Here is a 24,966-nt window from a genome sequence, read left to right as displayed (position 1 = left end):
CAGGGTAAGGGACACTGTGTAACTGTACAGAGTCGCTGTTTATTCAGAGTAAGGGTTATTCACTATAACTATACCAAGTTGCACTGCTTATTCAACAAGTTATGGGTTACTCACTGTGTAAATACAGAGTTACAGGATAATGATTTACCATTGATGTGCTAACAAGATCAAGTAAAAGCTACCAAAAAGGCTACCATTCTACTTGTTCCCAACTCTCATCCTCCTTCATTACTGTACCTGGAATTTCATTGAAGAGACTGACATAGAGGAAGGTGGGAAGGCATAATCCGCATACTCCAACTCTGGGTCCAAAACCTGAGGAAAACACAGAAAATGCAAATTTAAAGTATCTATGTATATATCATTTATTAAAAATCTCATCCAGCCATACTTCCTCCCAACTTCTTCCATTATAAGTTCCACTGTCCACATTAATGATAGGAGTGTTGCTGTAAACCTGCCGAGCTGTTGGAGACATGGGTAAAAGAGGTTCTTGTGTAGTTAAGCGAAATTATCTGCAATTACCATGACCACTTGAATGCTAAAGTGGACCTCCCAACACCTGCATGCTCATCATATCCCAGACACTGAAACAAACCAGACTTGGTACAGTGCAGTGCGCTCCACTATAGGATTTGAATGAAGCTGGTTTGGGGTTCTCTAATAAGGAAACAAGTATGGGACTTTATCCATTGGTCATATATATAATAAATATTGTAGTTCAGAGTGGTAGTTACATGCCTTATAACAACATTTAGATCAGTGATTTGTAGTGGGGAAATATACATAAAGCAGTGAATAGTTAGGGTAACTTGGACTGACTGAGGAAGATTGAGCTCTGACTGTGCACTCGCTAGATATTGTTACTCCAAATCAAATTTGCTTGGTTCACAAGTAGGAGCATTAAACTTTGAAAAAGTGAAACTTTATTTGCGTGTATTGTCTTACCATCAATTAACCACACAGATATATCTAGCCAGCAATTCAGTAATTACACACTCAGCAATGTAGACCTTCACGTTTACATCTCAGCTCCCCAGCCTGTACTGCAGAGGCCCCAGCTTCCAACCAACTCCACTTTTCTGCTCACTAGAACTCATTGCATCCACAGATATACCACATCACATCTGGATTACATGACACCTCACTACAATTGGGGTGCCACAGGGATCAGTGCTGGGGCCTCAGCTATTTACAATCTATATTAATGACTTGGATGAAGGGACCGAGTGCAATGTAGCCAAATTTGCTGTTAATAAAGATAGGTGGGAAAGCAAGTTGTGAAGAGAACACAAAGATTCTACAAAGGGATATAGATAAGTTAAGTGAGTGGGCAAAAATTTGCAGATGGAGTACGACGTGGGAAAATGTGAGGTTATCCACTTTAGTAGGAAGAATAAAAAAAGCTAATTATTTAAATGGAGAGAGACTACAAAATGCTGCGGTACAGAGGGATCTGGAGGTCCTTGTACATGAAACACAAAAAGTTAGCATGCAGGTACAGCAAGTAATTAGGAAGGCAAATGGAATGTTGGCCTTTATTGCAAGGGGGATGGAGTATAAAAGTAGGGAACTCTTGCTACAACTGTACAGGGTGTTGGTGAGACCACACCTGGAGTACTGCATATAGTTTTGGTCTCCTTATTTAAGGAGGCATATACTTGCATTGAAGGCAGTTCAGATTCACGAGGTTGATTCCTGAGATGAAGGGGTTGTCTTATGAAGAAAGTTGAGCCTATACTCATTGGAGTTTAGAAGAATGAGAGGTGATCTTATGAGGGGGCTGCACAGGATAAATGCAGAGAGGATGTTTCCCCTTGTGAGGTAATCTAGAACTAGGGGATATAATTTCAGAATAAGGGGTCACACATTTAAAACGGAGATGAGGACGAATTTATTTTCTCAGAGGAGGGTCGTGAATCTTTGGAATTCTCTATTCCAGAGAGCTGAGGCTGGGTCATTGAATATATTTAAGATAGAAACAGACAGATTTTTGAACAATAGGAGAGTTGAGTGTTATGGGGAACCGGCAGGAAAGTGGAGCAGAGTCCATGATCAGATCAGCCATGATCTTATTGAATGGCGGAGCAGGCTCGAGGGGCCAAATGGCCTGCTCCTGCTCCTATTTCTTATGTTCTTATATGCCACCCAGCTTCCTCCTCTCCTGCCCCACCACCCCAGTGAGGACACACTGATTAGAGCATGGGTTATTTGTCCCAATACAGTTAGAAATATCTTACCATGGAAAGTGCTGTCTGAGTTTGGAACAGGTGGGGCTCCGGCAGAACTGAGATGTGGATACACTCTGGGATCACAACTGTGCCGCCATCCAGATCAGCCACAATTACATCCAACTAGAGACAAAACAACATTGATCGGTGTATCATCAACACCAGTTCCACTTTGCGCACTCCACCAGCCAACCCCCACCCCGTGCGCCCCGCCAGCGCCCCCTCCTGCCCTGTGCACTTCGCCAGCACTCCTCCCCCCCGTGCGCTCTCCCCTCCGGTCCACTCCCGCAAACTCTTTCCTCGCCACGCCACCCCCCCACCTTTTCCCACACACTGTACTGAAGTGTTGGGCTATGTGCTCACCAGGTCCTGCATCTCTGCTCGGAAGAAGGAGTGGATTCCGATGATGAACGGCGTAGGGCTGCTCAGCACTTCAAGAAGCTGAGCCGGTAAGATTGGGATATATGTAAAACTGCCAGAACACGAGGCAACAGTTCATTATCAACAATCACAGAAATAAAGACAAACATTCCCACAAACTATCTCCATAACAACCTCACACTTGCGCTGCTGCCCCTCCAGTACCCCCCTCCAAACCTTACAAGTGAGCTTGACCCCCATAGACCACACCTTCACCCGCCAAACCCAGAGTCCAACCTCTTCCCTACCCACCCCCCCAACCAAGAACTGCTTGTAAATCTACAGACTCTGTTCATTATATGCATGACCAGAAACCCAATCCCGACTCACACGATCCCGATCCACCAATACCACTCAAATACCCACTAAACCTCCCACCCTGCACTCCCTCCCAATGGCCCTGATGTGTGTTTTCCCTGAATACACCAGCAGCCCCCTCAATCAGTGGACGTCCGCTAGTTACCTGTACTTTAGAGGGAACATGAGAGCGAGGAGTGCACGACAGGCCTCTGTCAGCCTCTGGTAACTGGAAGACAGGAACAGAATCTTGTGTTCGGTTAGGGCAGCACAGAAAAGATCCAACACATTGTTAATACCTGGAAAAAAGAATAAAAAAAACAACTCCAGGACTGGAAATAGTGAAAATCTAATTACTGTGTAGAGTTTCTCTGTTTGAATACACCTTACTGTTAACAGAGTATCTGATTGTATCGGTTACATATTAAAAATGGAGAGCGGTCTCGGCTGCCAAAGGTACTATGTTTGTTGGTGGCGCTGTAAACGGAGCATTACGTTACATGACCACTTTATTACCAAGCAGCACCTGACATTAAGTGACAGCCCAATTTAGTAGCCTCAATAATGTTCAAGTGCGCTTTTCAACCAGAAATATCCATTTACATTGTCTGATGAACAAGTCAAGCAAAAACAGTCCAAGACATAGCAACCTGAACAATCAGAAATCACTACCATTGAAATTTAGCAAGTAAAAACACCATCAAACTTGTTGCAAAGCAACAGCAAAAGATCAATGATGGCCACCAGGGAAGGGGGAAGAGAGAGAACACAACCGTGGTGGGGAGAGAGAGAGAGAGAGAGACCCCGATCGGGCGGGGGCGGGGGGGAGAGCGAGAGAGAGACCGCGCTGGGTGGGACACACACACATCGGGTGGGGGGGGGAAAAGGAGGGACTGGTGCAGGCAGCTGAAGTCAGCACAGCGCATGAAATGTGAAAAGAATCAAAGTGCACACAGCCTGTTGTGTTCCCGGGCTGCGGGCGGATGGATGGAGCCTGATGTTACACACAGACTGCTGACACATACCCAGCTGTTTGAGAAGCAGTGCAACACTGCAGCCACTGACTGGCAGCGCATCATTGATGGGGGTCTGTATCACCTGACGGTCTCCCGCTCCCAGTGAGATGGTCCTCTGTGGAGGCAATTAAGCAGAACTTGTAAGAAAATGTTTTACCAGTACTCTGAGCTGGTTTGATTTAAGTAAATACACCAACAAATAAAACTTCCCTCTTCGAATGGGGACAGAATTTCAACTTTGAGAGTCAAGGATAAACAACTCAATCCTAATAGGAGGGAGAAGACAGTGGCGCCCTTTAACCTTTAGCCACGTCCAGCAATCTTAAACAGCACAGGTTTACAAACTGGTTGGACATAGGAAGTCTGGCAGGGAAACAAGGGTTGTCTCAACATTTTCAGGGGAACCTGAAGCTTTGAAAACTGTGTCCTGCAGATACACTTACCACCTGGACTTTCTCATTCTTCAACTATTATCAATTTGCACAATAATGAAAGAATGATCCCAAAGACTACTCCTTTACAATGTTCTTATATTATGTGTTCATCTCATCTTTCCTCTTCCTACACCAAATATAATATTCACGGATGGCATTTCAGCTTTTTAATCCAGGGAGGTAGGAACATAATTAACAAAAACAGCAGTAATTCATACTGGTGACCACCTGGTGGAGCAATTGCATCACATTCCCAAGTCACAAATGGCCACTGTTAGAAATATAACAGGAGGAGGCCATTCAGCCCCTCGAGCCTGTTCTGCCATTCAATTAGATCATGGCTGATCTGTTTCCAACTCCATCCAACTGCTATGGCTCCATACCCCACCCCTTAATACCCTTGGCTAGCAAAAGTCTTTCAATCAAATTTAAAATGATTAATTGAGCTATTATCTACTGCTTTTTGAGAGTGTTTAACATTTCTACCACCCTTTGCATGAAGAAAAGTTTCTTAACTTCTCTCCTGAATGACCTGGCTCTGATTTTATTATGTCCCTTTGTTCCAGACTCCTCCATTAGTGGAAAGTTTCTCTCCATCAATCCCTTTCAAAATCCTAAAAAACCTAAATTAAATCACCCAAACTTCTATATTCCAGCAAATACAAGCCTAGTTTATGTAAACTCTCCTCATAATCTAACCCTTGGAGCCCTGCAAACATGCTAGTGTATCTGCGTTGCATTGCTTCCAAGGACAATATATCCTTACTAAGATGCGTGCCTAGAACTGGACACAGTAATCCCAGATGTACTCTAACCAGGGCTTTGTACAGCTGTAGCAAAACTTCCTCTCCATTGTATTCTAGCCCTCCAGCTAGAATACCAAAGGGAGGAACACCCCATTAGCCTTTTTGATTTTTTTTGTACATGACATTTTAGTGATCTGTGTACACGGACATGTAAGCAAAATTGAAGCCCATGGGATTAAAGGGACAGAAGCAGCATGGATATAACATTGGCTAAGGGACAGAAAGCAGAGCGTAGTGGTGAATGGTCGTTTTTCAGACTTGAGGAAAATATAGTGGTTTTCCTGAAGGGTCGGTATTAGGACCACTGCTATTTGATATATATATTAATGACGTGGATTTGGGTATACAAAGCATAATTTCATAATTTCTAGCTGGAGGGCTAGCAGATGATACGAAACTTGGAAATGCAGTAAACAATGCTGAGGATAACAAATTTCAGGAGGACAAAGACAGACTGGTGAAATGGGCACACATGGCAGATGACATTTACCGCAGAGAAGTGTGAAGTGACAATTGTTGGTAGGAAGAATGAGGAGAGGTAATATAAACGAAAGGGTACAATTTTAGAGGGGTGCAGGAAGAGAGATACCTGGGGGTGTATGTACACAAATCTTTGAAGGTGATTGGACAAATTGAGGTGGTCATTAAAAAAGCATGCAGGATACTTGGTTTTGTTACTAGAGGCATAGAGTACAACCTTCAGACCACTGTGCGGCCGCAAAACTTAACAGCAACATTGGCCGAGACCCCAGCACAAATCCATGTGGATCGCCACTAGTCACTTCCTTCCAATTCTAGTACATACCCATTATCCCTATTCTGTCTTCTACTGCCTAACCAATCTCCTAACCAGGTTAATAATTTGCCTTCAATTCAATGAGCTTTAATTTTGGCCAACAGTCTGTTATGTGGAACCTTATTGAATGCCTTCTGGAAGTCCATATGACTACATCCATGGTAATTCCTATGTCTACTACTTTAGTTACTTGGAATAATAGAATCATAGAAACTTACAGCACAGAAAGAGGCCATTCGGCCCATCATACCTGTGCCGGCTCTTTGAAAGAGCAGTGGTGCTTTAGTCCCACATCCCTGCTTTTTGTCAGTACCCCTGTAAGTTCCTCACCTTCAAATACCTGTCCAACTCCCTTTTAAAATTATTTATGGAACAGCTTCTACCACCTATCCAGCGTTCCAGACCCCAACACCTTCGGGTGATAAAATGTCTTTTCATCTCCCCTCTAAATCTTTTTCCAATGATCTTGAATTTATGACCTCCAGTTATTAACCCACTCGCCAGAGGGAATACATTTTTCTTATTTACTCTATCAAAACCTCTCATCTTGAAAACCTCTATTAGTTCACCTCTTAACCTTCTCTGTTCCAAGGAGAACAATCTTAACTTTTCCAACCTCTCCTCATTAATTAAGTCTCTCATCCCTGGTAACATCCTGGTAAACCTCCTCTGTATCGCATCTTAACATCTTTCCTGAAGTATTGTGCCCAGAATTGTCCACAATACTTCAGCTGAGGCCTAACCAGTGGTTTATGAAGTTCGAGCACTTCCTCAAAAAATGAAATTAGGTTTGTTGGATATGACCTACCCTTTACAAATCCATGTTGGCTCTTTCTAATCAGCTCAAATTTCTCCAAGTGCTCTGTCACTCTGTCCTTAATTATAGATTCCAATAGCTTCCCCACAACAGATGTTAGACTAACAGGCTTAACCCGAAGGAAAACCTGGACAGGATTCGGGAAAGGATTGGGAAAGGGATCAGAGTTCCAACATAGGCACAAGGGACAAAATGAGCTTGCTCTGTGTTTCCAAATCTGATTTCAGCATTGAGAATATAAATTGCTCTTGGTTCAAGTGGGAAAGTCAGATTCCCAGAACAGCAACAATCCAATGTCAGAGCAGCCCCACGGGACAGGAGAGAAATATGTCGCGTACGTCACATATGTGGACCAAGCCACATAAAGCAAGCAAGCAAGTCCAGGGTTCCATCCATATGTTGGGCAGTTAGCAGCAGCTGTAGGCACAATACAAACCCCACGGGTTAAATGGAGAAACAAGCAGAGTTTGTGCAGCTAATCACGAGTCAGTGCCCCTGCTGGAAGGGCTTGTGTGGGTGAACGTCAGGTTGATGTGATGCTCCTGGGTGAATATCGAGCCAACACTCAATGTTTAGGCTCATACAATTAAAGGGAGCGGGGAAAGTTCAAGGATGGGGGGAGGAAGTGAGTCAGCACCTTCAGGGGAGGGGGGAAAGAGAGTCAGCACCTTCAGGGGAGGGGGGGGAAAAAGAGAGTCAGCACCTTCAGGGGAGGGGGGGGGGGGAAAGAGAGTCAGCACCTTCAGGTGAGCGGGGGGGAAGAGAGTCAGCACCTTCAGGGGAGGGGGGAGAGAGTCAGCACCTTCAGGGGAGGGGGGAGAGAGTTAGCACCTTCAGGGGAGGGGGGAGAGAGTCAGCACCTTCAGGGGAGCGGGGGGAGAGTCAGCACCTTCAGGGGAGCGGGGGGAGAGTCAGCACCTTCAGGGGAGGGGGGGGAAAGAGAGTCAGCACCTTCAGGGGAGGGGGGGAAAGAGAGTCAGCACCTTCAGGGGAGGGGGGAAGAGAGTCAGCACCTTCAGGGGAGGGGGGAAGAGAGTCAGCACCTTCAGGGGAGGGGGGAAGAGAGTCAGCACCTTCAGGGGAGGGGGGAAAGAGAGTCAGCACCTTCAGGGGAGGGGGGAAGAGAGTCAGCACCTTCAGGGGAGGGGGGAAGAGAGTCAGCACCTTCAGGGGAGGGGGGGAGAGAGTCAGCACCTTCAGGGGAGGGGGGAAGAGAGTCAGCACCTTCAGGGGAGGGGGGAAGAGAGTCAGCACCTTCAGGGGAGGGGGGAAGAGAGTCAGCACCTTCAGGGGAGGGGGGAAGAGAGTCAGCACCTTCAGGGGAGGGGGGAAGAGAGTCAGCACCTTCAGGGGAGGGGGGAGAGTCAGCACCTTCAGGGGAGGGGGGAGAGTCAGCACCTTCAGGGGAGGGGGGAGAGTCAGCACCTTCAGGGGAGGGGGGAGAGTCAGCACCTTCAGGGGAGGGGGGAGAGTCAGCACCTTCAGTGGAGGGGGGAGGAGAGTCAGCACCTTCAGGGGAGGGGGGAGAGTCAGCACCTTCAGGGGAGGGGGGAGAGTCAGCACCTTCAGGGGAGGGGGGAGAGTCAGCACCTTCAGGGGAGGGGGGAGAGTCAGCACCTTCAGGGGAGGGGGGAGAGTCAGCACCTTCAGGGGAGGGGGGAGAGTCAGCACCTTCAGGGGAGGGGAGAGAGTCAGCACCTTCAGGGGAGGGGGGAGAGTCAGCACCTTCAGGGGAGGGGGGAGAGTCAGCACCTTCAGGGGAGGGGGAGAGTCAGCACCTTCAGGGGAGGGGGGAGAGTCAGCACCTTCAGGGGAGGGGAGAGAGTCAGCACCTTCAGGGGAGGGGGGAGAGTCAGCACCTTCAGGGGAGGGGGGAGAGTCAGCACCTTCAGGGGAGGGGGGAGAGTCAGCACCTTCAGGGGAGGGGGGAGAGTCAGCACCTTCAGGGGAGGGGGGAGAGTCAGCACCTTCAGGGGAGGGGGGAGAGTCAGCACCTTCAGGGGAGGGGGGAGAGTCAGCACCTTCAGGGGAGGGGGGAGAGTCAGCACCTTCAGGGGAGGGGGGAGAGTCAGCACCTTCAGGGGAGGGGGGAGAGTCAGCACCTTCAGGGGAGGGGGGAGAGTCAGCACCTTCAGGGGAGGGGGGAGAGTCAGCACCTTCAGGGGAGGGGGGAGAGTCAGCACCTTCAGGGGAGGGGGGAGAGTCAGCACCTTCAGGGGAGGGGGGGAAGAGAGTCAGCACCTTCAGGGGAGGGGGGAGAGTCAGCACCTTCAGGGGAGGGGGGAGAGTCAGCACCTTCAGGGGAGGGGGGAGAGTCAGCACCTTCAGGGGAGGGGGGAGAGTCAGCACCTTCAGGGGAGGGGGGAGAGTCAGCACCTTCAGGGGAGGGGGGGAAGAGAATCTGATGTTTACAGTTTAAGAAATATAAACGTTTTTAATTTGTGCTCATTTCTGATGACGTGCTAGCGACAGAATCATTGGTCTGTGTGACCTGCCTCCATCCTGCAATGCAGCTTTTAGACAATAATTGAAGCAGAAACAGAATCATACCCCTGCTTCCTCGCTCTCGTCATCCGTCTAGGTTAGCAACAAAGACAGAGACATACAATAGATTAAAAACAAACACACATCAGATTAGAGACAGAGAGAATCTGAACATAACTTAAGAGTGACCAGATAAACAGCACCATTTGTAAGATTATAACATGTAAAACAATTCATGTGTTGATGCAACAGTAAAGTAGGTCACACCATGTGTGCTCTGTGCCTCTCCCCAGCTCACATACTGCGATCAGATTGCCATTTATCTGAGGAAGGCTTTTTGCTCCCCCATTTTCTGCTAATCTTTTTCTCTCAGTGCCTGCTTTTAGTTTCCAATCCCTGCTCTCCCCTCCTACCTAAAAGATGCTGACTCTCTCTCCCGCCTCCCATGAAGGTGCTGACTCTCTCTCCTCTCCCACCTGAAGATGCTGACTCTCTTTGCCTGCCTCCCCTGAAGGTGCTGGTTCTCCCTACCCCCTCCCCTGAAGGTGCTGATTCCCCCTACCCCCTCCCGTGAAGGTGCCGGTTCCCCCTACCCCCTCCCCTGAAGGTGCTGATTCCCCCTACCCCCTCCCCTGAAGGTGCTGGTTCCCCCTACCCCCTCCCCTGAAGGTGCTGATTCCCCCTACCCCCTCCCCTGAAGGTGCTGATTCCCCCTACCCCCTCCCCTGAAGGTGCTGATTCCCCCTACCCCCTCCCCTGAAGGTGCTGGTTCCCCCTACCCCCTCCCCTGAAGGTGCCGATTCCCCCTACCCCCTCCCCTGAAGGTGCTGATTCCCCCTACCCCCTCCCCTGAAGGTGCTGATTCCCCCTCCCCTGAAGGTGCTGATTCCCCCTCCCCTGAAGGTGCTAAGCTCTCTCCTCCTCCACAGAAGGTGCTGACTTTTCGGATTGGACTGGGTGGGATACTAAAGGGTACGGAAAGTGCTGGGGAGAGTGGGATTGGACTATGGGATATTAAACAGTATGGGGATTGAGTAGAAGAGTGTGATTAGACTGGGTGGGATATTAAAGGGTACAGAGTGTGACGGGGAGAGCAGGATTGGACTGGGTAGGATATTGAAAGGTAAGCTGAATGAGCAGGAGTGTGAGATTGGACAGGATGGGATTTTAAAGGTACGTGGAGTGAGCAGGAGAGTGGGATTAGGCTGGGTGGGATATGTGGGGAAAAGCACCAGCACACATTGATGAGACGAATGACCCATTTCTGACAAATAACGGAATTTCAATTTCTGTAAATTCTCAGACAAGTGAAGGATGTTAATGGCCACAAGGCTTCAACTTTCCAAATTCTAATTTGAGGACTAAACAAGCAGGGAGTGGAATTATAAACATAGGAAACACATACAACCTGCAATCTGTGTTTTCAGGGTCTTTTGTTTTAATTTAAATTTCCCGATGAGCAATCTTCCTAACCACATTTTCTGACTAGGAACACGATAAGTGGCCAGGAATGTTTTACAGCAGCCAGCTGTGTGTTCACAATACAGTTTATTAGCTGGAACGCATGTTCAGTTCAGAGGACTGCACATGAGTGTGTGTGTTCTGATGGCACAGCCTCCCTTATTGACAGTCCTGGGACAGTCTGTCCCCGTTACACATAGTCTGCCCGACGCTTGGCACCTCCATCTGTTGCCCAGGAGAGAACATAAACTCATCACCTGCAGAACTCCAGCCCTCCGTTCCAATCTTGGAGCCGAGCAGGGTCTTCGTGTGGCCAACACACTGAGCTGCTGATAGCCCTGTGCCTGATCGCATCCCAAACACTGATCTGTGTGGGCTTCTCAGTGATAAATCCAAATACTCCACGGGATTTACAACTGCTCACAGATCATCTCCGGCAACTTTCAAATCCCAGTCTATCACTTCTTGTACCCTTCACTCACTTTTCTCACCAAAAGAACTATCAACCCTTCAACACAGTGGCTGAAAATGAGAACAGGTTCAGCGTAAACGGGACTAAGAGAGATCTAAAAGAGAGAATAAAACACTGCGCTTGGACTGACCTGGGATCCTCCTGTGATGGGAATGATACAAGTTAGCAGGTTTCCAATCACTGTCTCCAAGGGAAAATTCAGACAATCAACGTAAATGGTGTAGATCAGTCCCAGACAATTCTGTACAAGGAGAGAGAGAGAGATCAGGACACTTTCACTCACTATAACATGCAGTTGTAAACAACGTACCCATGATTCTGTATTCTTCCAGTATGAAACCCTCTGTAGGTTGCACTGCATCCATGGAAGAGCCAACTGCTACCTTCACACAGGCCCCACAGCTCAGAGGGTGGACAGTCCTGACTGTGCTCTTTAGCTGCTTATAATATTCCGTACTAAACCTGGTGACCTTCCTCCCCACCCTCCCCCCTCCCTCCCATCCGTCCGTGCCTCCCTCCCCCCCACCCACCACCAGGACAGGACGGAACAATGGAAGCTGCAACAGGCAAAGTCACAGGTAATATCACTCAGCCCAAATGAAAAATGGCCACAACAGAAACAACATCCACAGTCACAGACCAGCACAAGAGATAGAGCTATGCTGGGGCATGGAGGGTGGACGTGGGGCTCTATCAGCCCTGTTTTAGGCCAAGCACAGACCCAGTTTTTATTTTTTTTAATTATTACTGACACAGGCACAATGGGCCAAATGGCCTCCTTCTGTGTCGTAAATTTCTGATTCCATGAAACATTGTAGTTTGGAGATTGGGCCATTTCATCCGAAGATTGCTGCACAGAAAGGCCCATGTATTCATGAACAGGTTTTGTGTCAGCTGGGCTCAGGTCAGACTCTTGCTTCCAAGTCAGACAGTTGTGTGTTTAGGTACTTTGACAGTGCTGAAAGAGCTGTGCTAATTTAAATGAAATGCTAAGTCCATGTCTGCCTATTTAGTTGAATGCTAAAGACCCCACTACACTATTTGAACAGGAGAAACCTTTGTTACCGGAGAGCAAAAATAACCCCAGCTTCTTTTCTCCACTACCAACAGTCTCTTAGTCATGGACTTCTTTGTTACCAAGATGGAGTTCGGCTGCCTCCGTCACATCCCTCCTTCCCTTTGCCCACCAAGTCAACCCTCCTCCAAGGACTCCCCACCCTGCTAAACCCTAGCCCTGCAATCTCTCCTCATGCCCTCTCTAATCTCATCTTGTCCAGGAGACTCCCCTCTGAATTTCTTGACATCATTCCCATTAAACTACTGACCATCCAACTTCGTTTCCTGGTCCTCATGTTAGCTGGCATTGTAATTGCTTCCCTCTCCTCCGGTGTCATGGTACATCAGTCATTGAAGGTTAGCATGCAGGTACAGCAGGCGGTTAAGAAAGCAAATGGCATGTTGGCCTTCATAGCGAGGGGATTTGAGTACAGGGGCAGGGAGGTGTTACTACAGTTGTACAGGGCCTTGGTGAGGCCACACCTGGTGTATTGTGTACAGTTTTGGTCTCCTAACTTGAGGAAGGACATTCTTGCTATTGAGGAAGTGCAGCGAAGGTTCACCAGACTGATTCCCAGGATGGCGGGACTGACATATCAAGAAAGACTGGATCAATTGGGCTTGTATTCACTGGCGTTCAGAAGAATGAGAGGGGATCTCATAGAAACGTTTAAAATTCTGACAGGTTTGGACAGGTTGGATGCAGGAAGAATGTTCCCAATGTTGGGGAAGTCCAGAACCAGGGGTCACAGTCTAAGGATAAGGGGGAAGCCATTTAGGACCAAGATTAGGAGAAACTTCTTCACCCAGAGAGTGGTGAACCTGTGGAATTCTCTACCACAGAAAGTTGTTGAGGCCAATTCACTAAATATATTCAAAAAGGAGTTAGATGTAGTCCTTACTACTAGGGGATCAAGGGGTATGGCGAGAAAGCAGGAATGGGGTACTGAAGTTGCATGTTCAGCCATGAACTCATTGAATGGCGGTGCAGGCTCGAAATGCTGAATGGCCTACTCCTGCACCTATTTTCTATGTTTCTATGTACTGTTCCCCTCCCCTTCAAAACAGTCATCATCACTCCCTCCTCAAAAAGCCCACCCCTCTTTCCTTGCAAACTATCATCCCATCGCCAACCTCTCTTTCCCCTCCAAAGTCCTTGAACATGTTGACGCTTCCCAAATCCATACCCATCTTTTCCACAACTCCATGTTTGAACCTCTTCAATCAGGCTTTTGCCCCTGCCACAGCACTGAAATGGCCCTTATCAAAGTCACAAATGGCATCTTACGTGATTGTGGTAAACTATCTCTCCTCATCCTTCTCGACCTGTCTGCAGCCTTTGACACGGTTGAACAAACCATACTCCTGCAACACCTCTCCTCTGTTGTCCATCTGGGTAGGACTGTCCTCGCCTGTTCCACTTATCTATCTAATCGTAGCCAGAGCTTCACCTACAATGGCTTGTCTTCCCCATCCCACACCATTACCTCTGGTGTCCCCCAAGGGTCAATTTCTTGGCTCCCTGCTTTTCACTAACATGGTGAGATCATTGAAAGACAGGGGTCAAGCACAAGGTGTAAGCTGATGACATCCCGCTCTACCTCACCACCACCTCTCTCAACCCCTCCACTGCCACTGATTTGTCACACTACTTGTCCGACATCCAGTCCTGGATAAGCCTTAATTTCCTCCAATTAAGCATTGGGAAGACCAAAGCTATTGTCTTCGGTCCCTACCACATACTCTGCACACTCGCCACTGATTCCATACCCTTCCCTGGGCACTGCCTGTGGTTGAACTGGACCATTCGCAACCTCAGTGTCCTATCTGATCCTGAGCTGAGCTTCCGACCCTGTATTCGCTTCATCACCAAGACAACCTACTTCCACCTCCAACATCGCTATCTCCGCCCCTGCATCAGCTCATCTGCTGCTGAAACCCTCATCCATGACTATTTCACCTCTAGACTCGACCATTCCAATACTCTCCCGGCCAGCCTCCCATAAACTTCAGTTTATCCAAACCTCTGCTGCCCGTATGCTAACTCGCACCAAGTCTTGTTCACCCATCACCTTTGTGCTCGCTGACAGACATCCAGCAACACCTCAAATTTAGAACTCTCATCCTCGTGTTCAAATATCTTTAGGGTCTCCCCTCCTTATCACTGTAATCTTCTCCTGCAACCCTCCATAAACTCTGCATTCTTCCAATTCTGGACTTTTATGCATCCCAAATCCCTTTGCACCACCATTGGCCACCGTGCCGTCAGTTACCTAGGCCCAAAGCTCTGGAAGTTTCGCCCTGCTAAACAGCCCCTCCACCTCTCTCTCTCTCTCTCCTCTTTTAAGGCTATCCTTAAAACCAACCTCTTTGACCAAGCTTTTAGTCACACTTCCAAGTATTTGCCCTTGGCTCGGTGTTGATTTTTGTCTGATTACGGTTCTGTGAAGCCCCTTGGGATGTTTTTCTACATTAAAGATGTGTTGTTGGTTGTTGCAACACTAACAGATTGACAAGGTATTTATCACTTTACTGTTTGTGGGATCTTGGTGCTCAAAATGACTGCCATGTTTGCTGTGCATGTTTATTGCATCTGAAAATAACACATTGAAACATCTTGAGTGTTTTACATGCAAAGAGCTTTCACAATGCATGATAAAAATGCAAGGCTCCCTGTCTTCCATTAGGCTCTTACCCTGAACACTTCGGTGTGGTCCAACTGAGACACCAGAACCAGACTCTTTGGGGCAAATAACTGTGGAGCCTGGATAAATTTTGAGTCCTCATCATCAACGACATCATTAGCATGGTTCTTTTGAGGCTGCAAGGAAACAGATTGACCAGAGGTTAGCATGAAACACATTATAACACAAAACTTGCAAATCGAGGGGTTTAGGTGGTTTATATAGAACAACAGATACCTGGGAGTGAGTTACAGGCTGGAATCTAATCGAGGGATTCGGGGGGGGGGTTAAATATAAAATAGATACGACTTGGAAGAAGGGACTGAGTGTAACGTAGCCAAGTTTGCTGACGATACAAAGATGGGGAGGAAGGGCAATGTGTGAGGAGGACATAAAGAGCTGCAGGAGGACATAGACAGGCTAAGTGAGTGGGCAAGAATTTGGCAGATGGAGTATAATGTTGGAAAGTGTGAGGTCATGCACTTTGGCAGAAAAAAAATCAAAGAGCAAGTCATTATTTAAATGGAGAAAGATTGCAAAGTGCTGCACCTGGGGGTACTTGTGCATGAAACACAAAAGGTTAGTATGCAGGTACAGCAAGTGATCAGGAAGGCCAATGGAATCTTGGCCTTTATTGCAAAGGGGATGGAGTATAAAAGCAGGGAAGTCTTGTTACAGCTGTACAGGGTACTGGGACGCCTACTGCTGGACTCCAAATCCACATAACCAAATCCTAGCATCAATCAGCACTTGAAGTAGATGGGTTGACATGGAAAGAGAGAGTGAACACACAAACAGACATTGCGTAAGGACTCTGTATTGACTTTTTGTACTTTTACCTGCGAACTCTCAACTGCTTCCCAAAAGGTGAAACAGGCACAATAATGCCTCTCGGAGTTGATATCAGTTAAAACGGCCACAAAGAAATTTGGAGATTTCCTTTCGAGAACCAGCTGCCATCCACTGGGCTGACAAAACTGCATGGAGGGAGGGAAAAAGAGAAAATGAGGAATTCATACACAGAACATGCAAAATCAGATTATATCTACACCAACATCATCCAACTGTAAAATACTCATCCGCCCGGAAACCCCCGACAGTCCCCACCCGGAAGCCCCCGGGAGGGAGGGGGAGGCGTGCAGGGACGGGGGACAGACACCCGGGGGGGGGGGGGGGGGGGAGACACCAAGAGAGGGAGGGGGGCATTGAGGGGGGGCACCGAGAGGGAGGGAGCGGAGAGGGAGAACTGGCCAAATTGATCATGTTGTACCGCCCTCACTCCTACTTCGAGTTACCTCACTGCCAACTGCCTGTGGTGGATATATAATTTACGCACCAGTGAGGCGGCTGAGATCAACGACAGACTCTTATAAAACACAAGCTGCAGTATTCGGACTTCATTTTGCCATGCATAAGGGGAGACCTCTCCTTACTTTGAAGAGAGAAAGGAAGATAGAAGTGAGCTGACAGAATGCAAAGGTCAACCAGAGCAGGATGTTCTTATGACAGCTGAGATATGGATGCAGTGCACTCGTTCAGACCATGAATTCCACGTGACAGGAATGGACAGCTTCAGTGGAAAAGTGCATCAGCTCGCGTTGTACCCAGGTCAGATCCCACACTGCAGCTAAGGGGCATGAGAAGACACGAATTGTCCTCAATTCGAAGTCTGAGGACAAGACTGTCAGGAACAGGAACAGCAGCAGTCAAACATCATCGGCAAGACCCGAGACAGGTTTGTGCTGAGATTCGGCGGCCTGATCAGGAGTTTCACAAAGCGAGACGAGATCAACGTATCTCTCCCTCTCTTGTGCAGATTGTGCTATGCAGCTGGGGCGTTTCCTGGTTTGCTGAGACACCTGGTTGGGTATAGGTTGAGACAGTCTAGATGATAGAAAGGAGCCAGGAATGCATTCACTAACCAGTCTGGTTAAGGATATAAATGATCTTTGAGACATTATTGCGCAGCTTTTACTGGCCAGCATTCTGTGAAGGCTAACCAAGACCACTGGGAGCTTTCTGTGGTAGTTCCCGGAGGCAATGGCATGACTACATTTAAATAAATGATTTTTGAAGTGTAGAGCGGGTATGAATGCAGTGTTTTGAAACTATAAATTATCAGGAACAGAAGTTCACTTTCGCACTTGGGTTTCATGAAACATCTATTACGATGCTGTCTCAATGAATTGACAAAAGGATCATTGGAGCTCATTTTGAAATAATAGGTCACCCATTTATCCATATCCCATGGATTTATCCATAACCAGCCTTTCCTGACAAAGACAATGGGATAATTTTATTAGCAAAGGAGGGGGAAGAAATACTTTACGGGAAAGGAACCTAGTCTGTCGGCTGCCTTTTTGTCGGACTGCCATGGCTAGCCTCCTCACCGTGGATGGGAAACCAGTGCCGAAATCCAATGGTCTGACATCCCAATTGTTTCAACCCTGCCTCCCAGAACCACTGATGTATGGCTGGAAACAGCCACAGGAAAACGGCAAATGAAACATTAAAAGGGAACAGTCACAGTGAATGGCCACAAGGAAAATCCACAAGGAACGGCCATGGGGAAAATCCACAGAACGGTCCTAAGGAAAGGTTACAGGCAACGGTCACTGAGAAAATCCACAGAGAATGGCCATGGGGAAAGGCTGCCGACAATGGTCACAGACACAAGGAATGGTCACGGGGAAAAGCCACAGAGAATGGCCATGGGAAAGGCTAAAGGCAGTCACAGACACGGAAAAGCCACAGAGAACAGCCATGGGGATAGGCAACAGGCAGTCACAGACACAGGGAAAGGTCGCTGGGAACAGACATGGTGAACAGCCATCGCTGCACCTGGCAAGAGCCTGCATTACATCCATGTCCACAGTAAAGGTCAATGTTACGAATACTGAGACACGTGGATACCAATTGAGTATCTATGTGCATTATAGTGTTTGGATCTGTTATCATGCATATCTGAAACTGCCTCTATAGACAGTGTGAACATCATTGCTAGTGTAGACTTGAAGCAGATGATAAAGATTTGCCAGCGAGTTAAATTGGATCCCTCGGTCCTGTATTTTTTTCAATTGATGTCTCCTTTTCGAGGTGGATGTGGGCCCTATAAAATCATGGACATTCAGCCTGTGACAGTTCTAGCTCCACAACTGGAGCTGTCTACTTAAGAGCCTGTCCCTGCCCTTTTACAATAATCCTTTTTAAATACTTATTCAATTCCCTTTTAAATGCCAGTTGTGCTTGTTCTAATAACGCTGTGTGAAAAGAAATTCTAACTTCCTCCTCTTGTGATATTCCTTTTGTTACAGATTTGCAAACCAGTGGAAACAATCTTTCACTAAACCTCTCAAAACATTTCCTCGTTTCAAAACCTCTATTAGATCCCTTCCCCTTAACCTTCTCTGTAACAGTGAAAAAGCTGCAAGTTGTTTGAGCATTTGTCACTATAATCTCCTCTGAGATTCTTCACTGTACACATTCCATCGCTCAATACCCTTCCCAAAATTGAGCATCCAGAACAGCATAGCACACCAATTTTGGCCAAACCAACCTTTTGTACATATGAATAATCTCTTTTCATAACCAATAATCCTATTTATCTTTGTGGCCTTTTCTACCTGCAATGTCACCTTTAAAGACCTCGATCACACTCCTAGATCTCTGTTCCTCCAGTCTGTTACTTTGCTTTTCCCCAAATGTACTTCAAATTTCTTCACCTGTCTGCCCACTCAGAATAGGCCGACTGTTTTGCTCTGTGCAGATCTCAGTGTATTCAAAGTAAAGTAATGCAGACAGCAAATGAAGAGTCAGTTTAATATTTAAAGTCAACACATTCAAATCAGTCAAGGCAGTTTGAAAACTTCAGTTCCCCTAAACACTTTTGAAAATACTGTAACCCCAAATTGAATGTCACAGTCAATGAGAGCATGGTTTGCATCTCTGAATCCGACGGTCCAACCCATCCCAGAATGAAGGGTCAACACTCCTCTTTCCAACTGTAAAAGGGTTTTTAAAAATTGTTTAAAGAACGGCAGTATTATATCCCCAAGTACATATTATTCAAAATTCAGAAAAACAGCAGTTGCAATTAATATATACACTCAGAAGTTAACTGAATGGGCTTTTGGAGAAAAAAAGTGACAGAGATAGACACTCCGATAAACAGGGAAAAGAAAGGTAAACAGAGAAGGAAATAGAGAGAGAAGGAGAAAGAGGGAGTGAGATTGTTAGAGCGACTTATCACATCTCTCATACAATTAACTAGTTTTGAAGTCCAGTCACTGTTATATAGGCAAATGTAGTAGCGCTTTTGTGCACAGCAAGGATCCACAAACAGCAATGAGTTGAATAAGTGGTTAATCTGTTGCTGGAGGCGTTGGTGGAGAGAGAACTGTTGTCTAGGACACTGGGAAAAACTTGCTGCTCTTTTTGAAGTAATGTCATTGGATTCTCAATGTCCATTGGAACCACCTGCAGTAAAGGTCGCAGTTTAACATTGCATGAAAAACACAGCAGCTCGAGCACTCCGCTGGAGTGCCAGCTCAGATGAGAGAACTCTGACAAGCATCTAACCTGTGTAGATCGGAGTGTTCCATGAGGTGGTGTAAAGGGAGCGTTACGATGCCTATCCCAAGAGCGCTAGACATCAACACTGGATGCACAGTACAAGAAAATGGTCCAAACCATTGGCCCACCACCTGCCCCCAACAAAAGGAACACTTTCTCACTCCCTATTGATCTATTGGCAAAACGTTACCAGTTATTAAAACATCCTTCATTGAAAGCACGATAAGCAATGGAGCCATAAGAACATAAGAATTAGGAACAAGAGTAGGCCATCTAGCCCCTCGAGCCTGCTCCGCCATTCAACAAGATCATGGCTGATCTGGCCGTGGACTCAGCTCCTCTTACCCACCCGCTCCCCATAACCCTTAATTCCCTTATTGGTTAAAAATCTGTCTATCTGTGATTTGAATACATTCAATGAGCTAGCCTCAACTGCTTCCTTGGGCAGAGAATTCCACAGATTCACAACCTTCTGGGAGAAGAAATTCCTTCTCAACTCGGTTTTAAATAGGCTCCCCCGTATTTTGATGCTGTGCCCCCTAGTTCTAGTCTCCCCGACCAGTGGAAACAACCTCTCTGCCTCTATCTTGTCTATCCCTTTCATTATTTTAAATGTTTCTATAAGATCACCCCTCATCCTTCTGAACTCCAACGAGTAAAGATCCAGTCTACTCAATCTATCATCATAAGGTAACCCCCTCACCTCAGCCACAGTCCTTTAATCTGAATTACAGCACATGTGGGGAAATGCCCAATGCACATCACTCTCACTCGATTGGGCTGGGAGGGAAACCAGCAAGACGTCACTGCAGGCACTTTTCACCTAAATCCGAACTGGCAAAGGTTGGGCAGAGCAGAGGTAAAGAGGGGCAGTGTTTGGTAAAGAGAGACGACTGGTAATTGGTATAGAGACAGTAAAGAGAGAGGGGTCTGGTGTTTGGTATAGAGCAGAGAGAGAGGGGGCTAATGTTTGGTGTAGGGAGAGTGACGAGAGCGATGGCTGGTGTTTGGTATAGCATGAGTAAAGTGTTTGGAATAGACACAGTAGAGAGACGATGGATAAAATACCTGATAAAAAAAATTAAACCAAAGCAGTATCTTTATATGGTTTGCTGTGACTAACCAGTTGAATCCCCTGTGGAAAGGGATTGTCCTCCCACTCTTTTTCTGGGAAGCGCTGGATAATCCGTCCCTGACCATCACCACTCCCTGTGAAAGAAACAAAAATCCAGTTAAAATAAAGCCTACAACATACCACACGAAACCAGGTTAAAATGGAACAATTAACTTGGGTTGTGAGTGATATAGTGGTCTTGGAAAAGGTTCAGAGCAAAGCTACAAGAATGATTCCTAGCTTAAAGTGTCTTAGCTACTCAGATAAGCTCAAGGACCTTGGTCTATTTACCTTAGAGCAGCACAGACTTAGAGGTGACCTGACAGAGGTTTATAAAATAATGAAAGGGCTGAATAGCATCCCCATTGATGGCTCATAGTATAACAGATTGGGGAGGACCAGAGTTTAAACTGTGTAAGAGTAGGAATAGACCGAATGGTGGGTGCTTCTTCTTTTCCCGAGAATATTGAGCCTCTGAAATGCATAGTCGGCTGAGCGGAGGGTGCTGACTCTCTGCACGCCTTCAAGAGGGAGTTGGACCTCTTCCCGACTGGATGGGGAGGGGGGCGACGGACGGACGGCAGTGTCTCGTCACGATGTCCCAGCCTTCATGAGTGACGGACAGGCTTGATGGACCAACTAGTCTTATCCTGCCCATCATTTTTGTAGGTTTGTAAAATGAAACTACACTTCACCAGACGCAGGTTACCCTCCCAGCCCCCAAACATTGGCAGCCTCGTGTTTACCTGAGCACATTGCGCAGTAGAAATAGCCTCATTTCAAACACTGCCGCCAACAATGTACAGTGCTGCTTTAAGAAACTGTACCAGCACATTATAGTGTGCTTACCCATGAAATCCGGACACACTGGCACTACGTAAATATGGGAAGGGTGCAAAACCAGCACTGGGAAAAGTATATCCGATATATTGGAAAGAAAGGGAAGGTTGGAATCAGGATGACAGTTGAAGAGAATGTAAGGTTTGAGGATGGATCCCTTGAGGAAACGATATCAGTCTTGAAGGAGGTTGATGACACTGGCCTAGCAACCCACAGGTTGCAAGTGCAAATCCCACCATGGCAAGTTATGAAATTGAATTCAATAGATCTCATCAGTTGTGGGCCGGCACCAAAAACGTGACCATGAAGCGGTCGGATTGTCATAAAAAGCCCTGTGGTTCATTAATATGCTTCAGGAAGGGGAATCTGTCACCTTTACCTGGTCAGGCCTATGCGTGACTCCAGTCCCACAATACAAGGTTGTATTTTAAATGCCCTCTGAAGTGACCTAGGAAAATTGTCACCAGAAGACCCACCAGCACTGTCTCAGGCAATGCATGTGGCCTGACTGACACGACCCACATGCCAAGATCCAAGTTTTTAAAGTAAGGGCTAGCCTCAGGAGATGAAATTGGGTGGTCCGGAGCAAGAGCACAAGAGGATCGAGGAAGCAGGTGGGAAACTCGGACGAGATGAATGTGATAAAGGCTGAGGGGAGATAGTAAAATGGTAACCGCTTTGGCCCATCTAACCCACCTATCCGTGCTGCATTCTAAAAACGCTGCACACCATTTGCTGACAAGAACTGATCTGGTTCCTTGTTGGAACCAGTTACGGTTTCTGGTTCCACCACCCATGCTAGTATAGAAATTGCGAAGGGCTGGGCTTAAATGAATGGAGAGCGGGTGATTGGGGGGGGGGGGGTGGGGGGGAGATATATGGGATTGAAGGGGGCAGTTAAGCAATAGCTCTAACTTTAGACATGAAAATATAAATGACTAAAAAGTTGAGGTGGGAATGTTGGAATAAATGAGGATCAAGTACATGGTTTTTGCTGAAGGCAAGGGTTTGCAGTTGCTTCTGCTCTCCAACATAATAAGCAGTTGTGGCTGTAGAGATGGTGCAATGGTATAACTTGAGGTATCCCTCGATCTGGTGGCAGACAGCTGGGCTGCTCAATTGGCATGCGTATTAGTACTTACAACCTGCGGGAGCAGTGGTTGTACCAGGTGGAAAAGATCCAAGTGAGTCAAGGGCATTGAAGGTAGAGGCAAGACGGTTGTGGAGGAAATTGATTAAGATGTCTGTGAAGATGAAGGTGGCAGACCAAAAGGGAGGGAGATTAGAATTGAAGAGGGCATGAGTGAGTTACTTCCCAGAGCAGAAACTGACAGTGGAAGGGTATGGCGAAGTACAGGATGGAAATGAGGAAGAGGTCAGACACCACAAGAGTGCACTTCAGGCCATGCGAGATCTTAGAGACGAAATGTGTCTGTAATTTGCTAATCAAGGCAGAGTAAGCAGTGCGTATTTTCTACAGAGCCCACCACTCTGATACCCCACGCACATCTGCAGCACAGATCAACAGTAACAACTTGCATTTAACGTAGTAAAACATCCCAAGACGCTTCATAGCAGCGTTAACAAAAATTTGAAACTGAGCCACACAAGGGCCCCAAGTTTCCACATGATTTGCTCCTGATTTTTTAGGAGCAACTGGTGGAGAACGGACTATCTTAGAAATCGCAATTCTCCACATTATTTTTTCTGCAGTTCTAGTCAGTTAGAACAGTTTCACTTTGGAACAGAATTTTTTCTTCAAAAGGGGGCGTGTCCGGCCACTGAAGCCAGATTTCAAAGTTTCCACAGTGAAAACGTACTCCAAACTAACTTAGAATGGAGCAAGTGAAGATTTTTGGAGAACTGAAAAAACCTTGTCTACACATTAAAAAATCAGGCGCAGGTTACAAATTAGGCGTCCAGAACGAGGTGGGGGGGAAGGGAAGTCATTAAATTCTACAATAAATCCTTATTTATACTTATACAAATAAATCCAATCTGAATAAACATTTATAAGCAAAGAAAAGATTAAATAAACCATCTTCCTACCTGTGTGAAAGTGCTTCAGGCCGGTTCAGTCAGCTCAGCGGTGTGGCATCGTTCCCGCAAACGGGAGGGCCCGACCGACCGACCGCAGCGGGGGGGGGGGGGGGGGGGGGAAGAGGCAGGGAGGAGGAGGCAGCCGTTCCCGACGGCAGGGTGGGGGGGGGGGGGGGGGGGGGGGGAGGAGGCAGTGAGAAGGCTGCAGGAAGCCTCAGAAGTTGAGGCAGCCATTCCCGACGGCAGGGGAGGGGGGGGGGGGAAGAGAGATGGTGGGGGGGAAAGGAGAGATGGTGGGGGGGAAAGGAGAGATGGTGGGGGGGAAAGGAGAGATGGTGGGGGGGAAAGGAGAGATGGTGGGGGGGAAAGGAGAGATGGTGGGGGGGAAAGGAGAGATGGTGGGGGGGAAAGGAGAGATGGTGGGGGGGAAAGGAGAGATGGTGGGGGGGAAAGGAGAGATGGTGGGGGGGAAAGGAGAGATGGTGGGGGGGAAAGGAGAGATGGTGGGGGGGAAAGGAGAGATGGTGGGGGGGAAAGGAGAGATGGTGGGGGGGAAAGGAGAGATGGTGGGGGGAAAGGAGAGATGGTGGGGGGAAAGAGAGATGGTGGGGGGAAAGGAGAGATGGTGGGGGGAAAGGAGAGATGGTGGGGGGAAAGGAGAGATGGTGGGGGGAAAGGAGAGATGGTGGGGGGAAAGGAGAGATGGTGGGGGGAAAGGAGAGATGGTGGGGGGAAAGGAGAGATGGTGGGGGGAGGAAAGGAGAGATTGTGGGGGGAGAAAGGAGAGATTGTGGGGGGAGAAAGGAGAGATTGTGGGGGGAAAGGAGAGATTGTGGGGGGGAGGAGATTGTGGGGGGGGAGGAGATTGGGGGGGGAAGGAGATTGGGGGGGGAGGAGATTGGGGGGGGAAGGAGATTGGGGGGGGGAAGGAGATTGGGGGGGGGAAGGAGATTGGGGGGGGGAAGGAGATTGGGGGGAAGGAGATTGGGGGGGGAAGGAGATTGGGGGGGGGGAAGGAGATTGGGGGGGGAAGGAGATTGGGGGGGGGAGGAGGGAAGGAGATTGGGGGGGGGGAAGGAGATTGGGGGGGGGGAAGGGAGATTGGGGGGGGAAGGAGATTGGGGGGGAGAAGGAGATTGGGGGGGGGGAAGGAGATTGGGGGGGGGAAGGAGATTGGGGGGGGGAAGGAGATTGGGGGGGGAAGGAGATTGGGGGGGGGAAGGAGATTGGGGGGAGTTGGGGGGGAAGGAGTTGGGGGGGGAAGGAGATTGGGGGGGGGAAGGAGATTGGGGGGGAGGAGAATGGGGGGGGGGGGAGGAGATTGGGGGGGGAAGGAGATTGGGGGGGAGTATGGGGGAGAGTTGGGGGGGGTTGGTGTTGGGGGATGGTGATTGGGGGGGGGGAGGATTGGGGGGGGTGTTGGGGG

At 47.8% G+C, this 24,966-nt stretch overlaps 1 protein-coding gene across 3 annotated transcripts in view; it reads right to left on the bottom strand.

Moving 5' to 3' along the window:
* The window catches only part of sbf1 (SET binding factor 1), a 163,625-nt gene that overhangs the window by 52,496 nt on the left and 86,163 nt on the right, over nucleotides 1–24,966 (bottom strand). For all 3 annotated transcript variants that reach the window (XM_070897292.1, XM_070897293.1, XM_070897294.1), the window contains exons 2-10: nucleotides 20,670–20,755; nucleotides 15,814–15,951; nucleotides 14,986–15,111; nucleotides 11,365–11,475; nucleotides 3,974–4,079; nucleotides 3,115–3,247; nucleotides 2,595–2,703; nucleotides 2,241–2,354; nucleotides 238–315 (exon numbers count right to left, since the gene is read on the bottom strand). In XM_070897292.1, coding sequence (XP_070753393.1) covers nucleotides 238–315; nucleotides 2,241–2,354; nucleotides 2,595–2,703; nucleotides 3,115–3,247; nucleotides 3,974–4,079; nucleotides 11,365–11,475; nucleotides 14,986–15,111; nucleotides 15,814–15,951; nucleotides 20,670–20,755 — 1,001 coding nt within the window. The remainder of the gene's footprint in view (nucleotides 1–237; nucleotides 316–2,240; nucleotides 2,355–2,594; nucleotides 2,704–3,114; nucleotides 3,248–3,973; nucleotides 4,080–11,364; nucleotides 11,476–14,985; nucleotides 15,112–15,813; nucleotides 15,952–20,669; nucleotides 20,756–24,966) is intronic.

This window comes from Pristiophorus japonicus, chromosome 13, assembly GCF_044704955.1.
Source record: "Pristiophorus japonicus isolate sPriJap1 chromosome 13, sPriJap1.hap1, whole genome shotgun sequence".
Taxonomy (NCBI): domain Eukaryota; kingdom Metazoa; phylum Chordata; class Chondrichthyes; family Pristiophoridae; genus Pristiophorus; species Pristiophorus japonicus.
The sequence above is the reverse complement of the archived record's forward strand: the minus strand, read 5'-3'. Positions and strand labels throughout refer to the sequence as shown.